The sequence below is a fragment of the Dermochelys coriacea genome, chromosome 7 (genome assembly GCF_009764565.3).
Source record: "Dermochelys coriacea isolate rDerCor1 chromosome 7, rDerCor1.pri.v4, whole genome shotgun sequence".
Classification (NCBI taxonomy): domain Eukaryota; kingdom Metazoa; phylum Chordata; order Testudines; family Dermochelyidae; genus Dermochelys; species Dermochelys coriacea.
This window is the reverse complement of record NC_050074.1, coordinates 34,459,116-34,471,499: the sequence shown is the minus strand read 5'-3', so window position 1 is coordinate 34,471,499 and position 12,384 is coordinate 34,459,116. Positions and strand designations below refer to the sequence as shown.

At 39.8% G+C, this 12,384-nt stretch overlaps 1 protein-coding gene across 2 annotated transcripts in view; it reads right to left on the bottom strand.

Moving 5' to 3' along the window:
• The window catches only part of FAM120A (family with sequence similarity 120A), a 127,628-nt gene that overhangs the window by 66,349 nt on the left and 48,895 nt on the right, over positions 1-12,384 (bottom strand). For both annotated transcript variants that reach the window (XM_038408679.2, XM_043519915.1), the window contains exons 8-9: positions 8,279-8,366; positions 798-1,022 (exon numbers count right to left, since the gene is read on the bottom strand). In XM_038408679.2, coding sequence (XP_038264607.1) covers positions 798-1,022; positions 8,279-8,366 — 313 coding nt within the window. The remainder of the gene's footprint in view (positions 1-797; positions 1,023-8,278; positions 8,367-12,384) is intronic.

Sequence of the window (12,384 nt, the reverse complement as noted above, 5' to 3'; positions counted from 1 at the left end):
GCATCATTGCATCCCACTGGCTCTAATGACTGAGATAGTGCTGACCTCTGATAGCTGCAAAACACACAGCTTTGGGAAATCCCATTAAAACTACACTGAATCAACTGGCATTGACACAGCCTCTTTGTAGTAAGATGAGGAACTCTCCTCCATTGCTGTGGAAGATTTGCTCTCCACGGCAAACAGAGAGATTTCTGTTGGACTTAGTGAGCAGAGCAGGGATGTTCAAGTAATCTCCCTAAGACCTGTCTGCTTGCCATATATTTGCTGGGCATTCAAGATAGCAATCATAATGAAAATTTTATGGCCACACCTGGAGGAATTTCTTAAAGCTGCTGGGCTGTTTCTCTTCAGATATACCAAGAGAAAAAGAAACAGTGAGGGGAACAAGAGAGCCAGACAACAATCACATCAATATAAATATCTAAATGATTCTGAAACAGATAATGTCAGAGAGAGACTGGCAGAGGTGCCAAAGCCTCAAGAAGCACCACACACACACCAAACTTTTTTAAAATAGAAAAGGGAAAAATAGAGAAAATTCAGGGGGGAAAAAATCAGCTATTTTGTGAGTAAGCAGTTTTAACAATGAGGGTCAGACACCTGTTATGCAATTCACTCCCAGAGCTACTGTCGGAGCTTCTTTTTCACCAATTGTTAGAAGTGCTAATAGGCCAGAGCTTAGATCTAAGCAGGAACAAGTGTGCATCACCCAATGATACTGTCTGGTCAGGTGTTTAGGTATGGATACTTTTACAGAATCACTGTTTCACGATACATGAATTTTAGAGTCATACCTTCGTTAGGACATGAAAGATGTAGGGATACATTAATCCCTTCTTGTGCCTGTGTTCTGCCACTCTTAATACTTCAGGTGCTACAGGAGGCAATGGAGGGGTGGTAATATCCATATGGTTCCTGGTGGGCATTGACAACAGACATGGGATTTGTGGACTACTGGCTTGATTCCCTTTGACTTCGGCTGCCTGGCTTCCTGAAGAGGCAGTCGAGGAACCTTCTGCCTGTAACACATCATACAAAAGAAAATATTCTTTTATTGGTTACATAGAAAAATAAACTTGTACATTAACAGAAAAAATGGCACTTTACACATCTCTCCCTGCACCCACAATGGGAGCTTAAATTCATAACTTTGCTAGACACTAAAAATAATAGCCTTAATAAAGGCACCAGATTAATGGCTTATTACAACAAGCTGTAACCCTTTTTTGGCCTATGACTGCAGAGGTATTAACAGGCCACTTCACCTTGAATGGTTTCTCAGAATGTGTTAACTATTCATGCTAAACCATCTGTTTCACCTCGAATTTAGCTGTGACACTCTGGGTATGTCAACATAACAGTGTAACTCAGGCTCAAGGGGTTATTCCATTGCTGTGTAAACTTCCAGGCTCCAGGGTCCTAGAGTCCAGACCCCAGCCCGGAAGTCTACAAAGCAATGAAATAGCCCTGCAAGCCCAAGTCGGCTGACACGGGACAGCCTCGGTTTTTCTTTGCTGCGTAGACATACTTTCTGGGGCCTAGTCTACACTAAAAAATTATGTCTGTTTAACTACATTGATCAAGTGTGTGAAACATCCATACCCGAGCGACACAAGTAAGGTGACCTAAGTCCCTGTAAAAACAATGAGGAGTCCTTGTGGCACCTTAGAGACTAACAAATTTATTTGGGCATAAGCTTTCGTGGGCTAGAACCCACTTCATCAGATGCATGGAGTGGAAGGTGTCAATATTCCATCTGTCCCACTGCCCCTTGTGTAGTACCGTGCCGTGCACCTTCTCTCGTACAGGCATACCACACCTATTCCAATTAGTGTTCCAGACTTCCCATTATATAGTGGACCCGAGAAGGTTGGGTCGTGGTTGTCTAGTACACTGAGTCGGAGGGCTTACTACTTTACTTATAGGTTATATTAATGGCTATTCTCTAGGGGGTTGTGCCCCCCATGATCATTTCCATATGCAACATAACGCAAATACAGTTAACAATACACCAGCTGCTATGATAATCCACAGCAACACAGAGTCCTGACCACTGCTGTATGGTCCAACATCCTGGCCACCACCAAAACCACTGCTTCTCCTCCTTTGTTAGGATTAAAATTTTGTCAGCGCCATCCTGTAGTGTGTATTGTAAGTGTGTCCAACTGTTGGCGCTTGTAGCAAGTTGCTCTTGTAATCTTTGTGTACTGTTGTACATATTGTGTGTCCACTGAATATCCACAGTGAATCTGGTATTGTCTAAACCAATTCAACTACTTGGTAATGCATACGGTAGTAGGTGCTGGTTCGATTGTTTACAACAATTAAGTCCACTGATCCATTGGTGGACCATAGTCTAGGTGGAAGTGTATAGAAGTTCATAATTTCGCCTCCTAGTGTTATGTTGCAGGATTGCACACATTCCCAACAGAATACACCTTACCCCATATACACTACCCCTAAATGCCCCCCTTTGCAATAGGCCATTGATCCTGCTCCTCCAGAGTCATAGGGGAGGGGCACATCCATATTCCTCCTCTGGATATACAACTGATGAAGTAGGTTCTAGCCCACAAAAGCTAATGCCCAAATAAATCTGTTAGTCTCCAAGGTGCCACAAGGACTCCTCATTGTTTTTGCTGATACAGACTAACATGGCTACCACTCTAAGTCCCTGTGTCGACAGCGCTAGGTCGACAGAAGAAAATCTAGTTACCTCGTGGTGGGGAGGTGGATTACCTTTGACAACAGGAGAACCCCTCCTGTTGGTGTAGGTGGTGTCTACACTGAAGCACAGCAGCAGTGCCACTGTAGCATTTTAAGTGTAGACAAGCCCGAGTACCTTTCCCAGACCTGACGAAGAGCTCTGTGTAGCTTGAAAACTTTGGCTTGTCTACATTTGAAATGCTATAGCTGTCTCTTTCACCAACAGAAGTCAGTCCAATAGAAGATATTACATCACCCACCTTGTCCAACAAATGAAAACACTCATTTTTTTTTGACTATATAAAAGTGTGAACATGTAGAATGGATTACCTAAAGGCAGCTACAGAAGCTACAAACATGAGCAGTGTAAAGTACTACACTGCATCTACACTTACAGCCATATGTAGAGTACAGACGCCACATGCCCAGCTAGCATGGGTACGAACAGCAGTGTAGACAGTGAGACATGGCTTAGGCAGGTAGAGTAGAGAGCCCTACATGCCTGAACCCCCAAGACACTATTTTAGCAGTATATTGTTCTGCTGCCTCTCTTCTGCCAGAGCCTTTCCCTGCCACAGTGAAAGGCTCCTGCAGCAGGGAGTTACCAGAGCTTTTCCCTGCTGCCTGAGCCTTTCACTGCAGCACCTAGCTACATACATGTGTAGTGCATGTACTGTAAATTCTGCCACAAGTGTAGACACAGCCTTAAGAAGAAATAAACACACAACTACAAAATGAGGAATCATTGTCTAGACAGTAGTACTGTTGAAAAGAATCTAGGAGTTATAGTTGACTCACATCCAATTTGTGATCTACAACACGATGCAGCTGCGTAAAAGGCTAATACCATTTTGGGGTGTATTAACAGAAGTGTCATATGTAAGCTTCAGGAGGTAATTGCCCTGCTCTCCTTGGCACTGGTGAGGCCTCAGCTGGAGTACTGTGTCCAATTCTGGGCACCATACTTTTAAGAAAGACAAATTTGAGAGAGTCCAGAGGAGAGCAACAAAAGTGATAAAAGGTTTAGAAAACCTGACCTATGGAGAAAGGTAAAACAACTGGGCATATATAGTCCTGAGAAAATAGGACTGAAGGGGAACCTGATAACAGTCTTCAAATATGTTAAGAGCTGTTAAAAAGAGGGCTGAAACTAATGTCCACTTAAGGCAGGACATGAAGTAATAGACTCAGCTAAGGAGATTTAGGTTGGATATTAGGAAAGATTTTCTAACTATAAAAATAGTTAAGTTCTGCAATAGGCTGCCAAGGGAGGTTATGGAATCCCCATCATTGGAAGTTTTTAAGAACAGCTTAGCTAAAGACCTACCAGGGATCATCTACGTATAACTTGGTCCTGTCTCAGTGCAGGGGGCTGGACTAGATGACCTCTTGAGGTCCCTTCCAGCCCTACTTTTCTAGGATTTATATTCACAAGAGAATCAAAATTATAACCGTAACAGAATGCTGAAAATAAAATCTTCCTATTCTGTGGTTACTCTAGATGTTGTTTCCCTGCAAATAACCATTATTAAAAACAAGGTATCATATTCAAGTCATCGTGCAGTTAAAATTTAAACTGTTCATCATATTAAAAAGCAGTAATTTCTCTTTACATTAATATTTTCCCAGTATAGGAATAACAACCTCTGATAAACATTTCTGGGGAGTTATTGACTAGTTGGGCAAAGGCAAAACAAAGGGCTTTCAACTACAGCCTGGAAAAAAAAAAAACGGGGGTGGGGGGAAGGGGAGAGGAAAATAAAAACAAAACCTTCCCCTGTTCATTTTTTGAACAAAATGGGAAAACATACAAGCACCGGACACACAAGGTGATTTGATCTTGAGGGGCCTATGTTTTTTTCCCCCATTATGAACGAAATTATGTTCTTTGTGTTAAGAGGACTGCACAAGATTTTTGCTACCTCTTCGGGTTAAGAGTTGCGAGTATAGCATTCAATTTTGTTACTAGAAATTCAATTCAATATTAAGATTTACAGCCAAAAGTGACATACTGTTGGACTTATCCAACAATGAAAAAGTACTTGGATAACTGCTTTCAGAGATACTTGAAAGTAAAAGCAGAGAAACCCACAAAAATCTCACTAACAACAATCTAGTTATCTCTCAATTTAGGAGGACACCATAAGTCATATTTTCATCTGAATTTGATACCTACTACTATTACAAGTAATTCCTATGTTGCTATAACTAAAAGACAAAAGTTTGTTAACTTTGTGCTTGTGACAGCACTTTATGACTAATCACTTTCACTGTTTTGCAGATGTGAACATCCCTTCACACACAGAAAGGTGTGCCGGGCCCCCACCATGTGTGAGATAATTCCAGGTACATCCATCAGATCTTTCTAAATACCAAAAGGGAAGCAGACAAATCCTTATTTAAAAAATTAAGGATTTTTTATTTTAAAGAAGTCAAAGCACACTATTCAAAAAGGGGTTCTCTCAGAACATGGAATTTCAAAAAAAATTCAAGTGGGCACTACCCCTTTCAGATTATTTTATATCACTTGTAATCCAGATTTAGATTTTTTTTTTTTTAAACAGAGGTTAGATACAAAAGGAATGGTTAGAACAAAACAATCTGTGATAGTACTTTTTTCAAGCAATAGCTGTCAGATATAAAATGTTTTTCTAAGTACACTTAGCACCAAAGTGTCATATTTATGGTATATTTTTATTTAGATTTAATTATTGTAAACAGATACTATCCCCAATTCTAGTGGCTCTAAGAATTAATTTAAAAGATGCTGAAATGGCACTATAAATAAGAATTTACAAAACACTGTGTTGCTATTAAAGGAGGAAAAATCTAGTTTAAAAAGTGTACCACCACAAGACTCTCATGTAGTTGCACTATCTAGATTATTTCCAGGCTGAATAAAAATTGGATTAGAAAATTTTAAAAATCTGATTTTTTTTTAAAGTTAAATACAGATTTTTTTTAAATAAATTTGACATTGATAACCTATGTTAACACCTAAACTTACAATCTACTAAAAATATTTACATTAAATACAAAAATATTGAGTACTTATTTGTTGATAAGTTCCAAAGAAAGTAACACCACTGAACTGGTGGAAGTCAGTGGCTTACACCTGGAACCAGAGTTTGTTGAAGTATTAAACCAGTTTTTGACAGCTGTAGTCTCTTCTGCAAGTGCAGAGAGACTATCGTCTTCATTTTAGTTTATTCAGCTAGTTCAGTTCAATGACCAGTTCGTTCAAAGTTTAGAAAGATAAAAAAAAGAAGGAAAGTTGATTTTCCTCTCTCCATCTATGAATAAAAATTACGTGCGAAAGGAATAAATCTACTAGTTCTAAAGTCTTGATGACATCGTTACCAGAAATAATCAGTTCAATTCAATAACTAGAGATAATACTTCCTCTTTTAATGAATCAGTTTTAAATGCAAGACATGTTTTTGATAAACACTTTTCCCCTCTGTGTCCAGCAGTTAAGGTAGTTTTATTTAATAAAAATATTAAAATGTGGTTTTGTCCATTTTTAACTGAATATGAATGTCCATCCAGGTAGAGTTTGACTAACATTACAAGTAAAAAATTAATCTAACAAAACAAGAAATGCATCATTCCCCATTTTCTAACATAGTAAGCAATGTAAAAATTAAGAATCTGAATACATGTAAATTAAGCTACAGAGTTGCTTAAATAAATGTGTATAGACATAATATATCCTCCTGGTTACCAAAAAGCAGCACCAAATTAAGCACACAGGCTATATTTAGTTGCAAGCCAACATGTTTTAATGGTTACCAACCTCTCTCAGGAAAATAACTAAAAAGTACAATTGCAATACACGATTAAAATCAGTGATTTAAATCAATCCACCTACATAATGCACCCAACACTGCACACAACAAAATGGTACCCAAGAGACCACTAGTATCTCCACAGTTAGGAGGAGTATTATTATTAGTATTTATTTGTATTACTGTATAACTAAAAGGCCTAACTGAGATGTGAAGCCCATTGTCCCAGGCACTGTATAAATGCATAGCGAGACAGTCCTCGCTCCAACAGCTTGCAATTTAACTATATGAAACAAAGGATAAGAGAACGAAATATCATCATCATCAGGGTTGGTGCTAGCTTTCTATTATAGGCCAGATTTTCAACTCCCTAAATGATCTACCTTAAAACTTCACATGCCACATCTGATTCCAATGTGAAATTCTTCTAGAAAGTTTGAACACACACAAAGTTTCAGAAGAACTAGACTTTAAAAATATATTTTCACCTTTCAAAGATTTTTCCAATATTTTGGCTACCTCTCTGTGAAATAAATATACCTACAAACTCCAGACTTGGCTTTTTCTATAGTGCTTAACAAATACAATTGCTTTTAACTGGTTTAGGGGTGGGTAAGGAAGCAATTACACATTTAAAACTTATCACAGAAACACGAAGTATACACTTTAAAATGTACATCGATATTATTATATACATGTGTCCATTTGATTATCTACACACCAGTTTTCTGCGTACTTTGCAAATTGTGTGGCCTTATGGCCAAAATTGCAAATTGTGAATGGTCCACACGCAGATTGCTATCACACCAGGAGTGGCTTGCAGGGATAAGTATGGATGGGTGAGGTCTGTTTCTAGCTGTTATCAGGTTAGCACTATAGGAACAGACCCAAGGTGTTATCTGACTGGAATTTCCAGATTAAGAACTTTTATTTTATTTTTTTTGGGAGGAGGAGGGGAACACACACATTCTAATAAGGGTTTATAGCTAAGAAAATAGGGTCTTTCCACCATAACTCCAGACTTTGGTTTGGCTTTATTTTTATTATATTTTTTGCCTGAGAATAAATTAAAGGATATCCTTCATCTCTATTATAAACTTGGGTTAATACTGGAGGTATAAAACGTGTGCATTTTCACTGAAATGTAGTTGAAACTTGGCATGTCTGGCATGATGTCCTTCACATTGACATCGTTTTGGAATTTGCTTTTTACTAGCACAATTTTAAATTAATGTTGAATTCTTAAGGTATTAATTGCACCATCCTTACATTAAGTAGTACTTTACTATTCATTGTGAAATTTATCCCAGCCATTCGTAAAAGTAAAATCTCTAACTGGTAAGAGAGATTTTTTCCATCTTTGAATTCTCATACATTAATTGATAATAAGGACTACACAGCTCCGAGTTGTGCATTTATGCCCTACCTTCAAACATCCATAATGGAACTGCTCTCAACAGACACACCATGCAGAACTTGAGGGACATAGCAAATATCCTGTAGATGCTACATTAAGACTACTAAAGGCATTCATATTGAAATCAACCCAGTATATTATCATGTATATGAAATGTGCAGAAAATATCTAAGAATGACAGGGTGAGCTAGTCTACTGAGTTTACAATTTTGTATGCATATAACATATTTTAAGCCATTTCTCACTATACATTAGAGTTTGCTTTTTTTTTTTTTTTAAATTCTCACAGGTGCTTTTGAAAGTTTCACCATATGCTTGTAAGGCTGTAGCAATAAATGTGGAGGTTTGGAATTTAAAATATTACCTTTGTTTGGTCTCCTGGGTCTCCATGTGCTTGGTTTTCCGACTGGGTTCTTGTTTTTTCCCAACTTATTTTGTTCCCACTGACATGGCTGAATAAATACACAAAAAGAAAAACTATAGTATTTAGTGCAAAATATAAGATGCATCTTAATAGTTTTATTAATAGTCAATAAGAATTTTGTCAGTGAATGCTCTAATTTTAAAAGACACCACATAAATTAGAAATGCCAATATACAGAAATGTCTAGAAAGTAGTATAAAATGCCCATATTTATTAATATTTGGATTGTAATTTAAAAAAAACTTAAGATTCCTTTATAATTATAAGGACTAAATATTATCTCAACCATCCTTTACCTGCTCTTAAAAAACCTTCAATGACGGAGATCCCACAACCATCCTAGGCAATTTATTCCAGTGCTTAATTAACTACCCTGTCACAAGTAGGAAGTTTTTCCTAATGTCCAACTTAAACTGCCCTTGCTGCAATTTAAGCCCATTTCTTCTTGTCCTATCCTCAGAAGTTAATAAGAACAATTTTTCACCTATCTCCTTGTAAAACCCTTTTTATGCGCTTGAAAACTTATGTTCCCCCCCTTAGTATTCTCTTCTCCAGACTAAACAAACCCAATTTTTTCCAATCTTCCCTCATAGGTCATATTTTTTTAGACCTTTAATCATTTTTGTTGCTCTCCTCTAGACTTTCTCCAATTTGTCCACATCTTTCCTGAAATCTGATGCCCAGAACTGGACACACTACTCCAGTTGAGGCCATATCAGCACGGTGTAGAGTGGAAGAATTACTTCTTGTATCTTGCTTACAACACTCCGGCTATTACATCCCAGAATGATATTTCCTTCCCCCCGCCCCCCACAATATTATACTGTTGAATTATATTTATCCTGTGATGCACCATGACCTCAGATCCCTTTCCACAGTACTCCCTCCGAGGCAGTGATTTCCCATTTTGTACATGTGCAACTGATTGTTCCTTCTTAAATGAAGTACTTTGCATTTCTCCTTATTGAATGTCATCCGACTTACTTCAGACCATTTCTCCAGTTTGTCCACATAACTTTGAATTTTAATCCTATCTTCCAAAGCATTTGCAACCCCTCTCTATGCCATTATCTAAATCATTGATGAAGCTATTGAACAGAACTGGACCCAGGACCGATCTCCGCAGGACCCCAGTCATTATGCTCTTCCAGCTTGGATTTTAAACCACTGAAAACTACTCTAAGAAAACGGTTTTTCAACCTGTTATGCACCACCTCATAGTAGCACCATCTAGGACCTAGGTTGTATTTCTCTAGTTGGTTTATGAGAGGGTCATGCAAAAAAGTATCAAAAGCTTTACTAAAGATATACCACATCTACTGCTTCCCCTCCAAGGCTTGTTACTCTGTCAAAGAAAGCTATAGGTTGATTTGACATCATTTGTTCTTGACAAATCCATGCTGTTACTGATCACCTTATCTTCTATTAATATAGAAAAACATCCTGAATGAAGTTTCAATGTCTGTCAATTTACCAACTAGTTTCCCACTTAAGAGACTGTCTCTAAACACAGTGATATCAGTGATATTGTCTTGACGCTAATTTCTAAATTCGTTCAGAATGTACTGCATAAAACAAATATTAGTATTGTGAAAAACTAAAAAAAAGTCTAGTGTATGTATCTTGTAAACATAGATGTACCAATTTTATAAACTGAAAATTTTAATTGTGGATAATTAAGTAATTGTACATAATTCATTAAGCAAAGAAAGCATAATGTGGTTTACATATCCTCAGTGTGTGCCAACTACACCACAAAAAATAAAATTTCGAGTTATTGCCATTAATTGCAGACATTCTCAGAATTTACTGCCATGAAGAGAAACATTCACAATTGTGCACTTAGCAACACAGATCTGAACTTCTAAAGGCATCTTTAGACTGAGGGTATGTCTACACTACGAAATTAGGTCGAATTTATAGAAGTGGATTTTTAGAAAGCAATTTTATACAGTCAATTGTGTGTGTCCCCACTAAGTGCATTAAGTCGGCGGAGTGCAGAGTCGGCAGAGTGCGTACACAGTACGGAGGCAAGTGTCGACTTCCTGAGCGTTGCACCATGGGTAGCTATCCCATAGTTCCTGCAGTCTCCGCCATTCATTGGAATCCTGAATTAAGCTCCTAATGCCTGATGGGGCAAAAACATTGTCGCGGGTGGCTTTGGGTATTGATCATCAGTCGCCCCTCCCTCCGTAAAAGCAAAGGCAGACAATCATTTTGCACCTTTTTTCCATGTAGGCGCCATACTGCTTTCAGCAGACGGTGCAGTAGGTCTGCAAACCGTCGTCATCGAACAACCACTTCCGCTGCCATTCTGCTCTCCTGGTGGTCTCGCAGGGCTACTTCTGCTGCAACTCTGCTCAGCTGCTCTTATCTCGCCATACCACGGCAAGCGTGCAGCCCGCTCAGCTGTTGTGTCATGGCAGCAGACAGTGCAGTAGATCTGCAAAACTGATCATCCAACCACTGCTTCCCCTACAACTCTGCTCTCCTGCAGACGCCATACCACGGCAAGCATGGAGCCCGCTCAGATCACCGCGGCAGTTACGAGCATTGTAAACACCTCGCACATTATCATGCAGTATATGCAGAACCAGAACCTGCAAAAGCAGGCAAGGAGGCGACGGCAGCATGGTGAGGAGAGTGATGAGGACATGGACACAGACTTCTCTCAAAGCACGGGCCCCAGTAATTTGGCCATCCTTGTGGCAATGGGGCAGGCTCATGCCATGGAACGCCAGTTCTAGGCCCAGGAAATAAGCACACACTGTGCGGTCCCACCAGTCTTGCAGGTCTGGGATGATTCCCAATGGCTTTCACATGCGTAAGGGCACTTTCACGGAACTTTGTGACTTGCTTTCCCCTGCCCTGAAGGGCAAGAATACCAAGATGAAAGCAGCCCTCACAGTTCACAAGAAGTGGCAATAGCCCTCTGGAAGCTTGCAATGCCAGACAGCTACCTGTCAGTCGGGAATCAATTTGGAGTGGGCAAATCTACTGTGGGGGCTGCTGTGATCCAAGTAGCCAACGCAATCAAAGATCTGCTGATATCAAGAGTAGTGACCCTGGGAAATGTGCAGGTCATAGTAGATGGCTTTGCTGCAATGGGATTCCCTAACTGTGGTGGGGCGATAGACGAAACGCATATCCCTATTTTGGGACCGGATCACCAAGGCAGCCAGTACATAAACCAAAAGGGGTACTTTTCAACAGCGCTGCAAGCACTGGTGGATCACAAGGGACATTTCACCAATATCAAGGGACATTTCACCAATATCAACGTGGGATGGCCGGGAAAGGTACATGACGCTCTCATCTTCAGGAACTCTGGTCTGTATGAACAGCTGCAGCAAGGGACTTAGTTTTCAGACCAGAAAATAACCGTTGGGGATGTTGAAATGCCTATAGTTATCCTTGGGGACCCAGCCTACCCCTCAATGCAATGGCCTCATGAAGCCATACACAGGCATCCTGGACAGTAGTCAGGAGCTGTTCAACTATAGGCTGAGCAAATGCAGAATGGTGGTAGAATGTGCATTTGAACATTTAAAAGGGCGATGGCGTAGTTTACTGACTCGGTTAGACCTCAAAGAAACCAATATTCCCATTGTTATTACTGCTTGCTGTGTGCTCCACAATATCTATGAGAGTAAGGGGGAGACGTTTATGGCGGGGTGGGAGGTTGAGGCAAATTGCCTGGCCGCTGATTATGCGCAGCCACACACCAGGGTGGTTAGAAGAGCACAGCAGGGCGCTCTGCGCATCAGAGAAGCTTTCAAAAACAGTTTCATGGCTGACCAGGCTATGGTGTGACAGTTCTGTTTGTTTCTACTTGATGAAAACCTGCCCCCTTGGTTCATTCTACTTCCCTATAAGCCAATCGTCCTCCCCTCTCCCCCGATCACTGCTTGCAGAGGCAATAAAGTCATTGTTGTTTCAAATTCATGCATTCTTTATTAATTTGTCACACAAACAGGGGGGTAACTGCCAAGGTAGCCCGGGAGGGGTGGGGGAGGAGAGAAGCACCAGGTGGGGTGGGGGAGGAC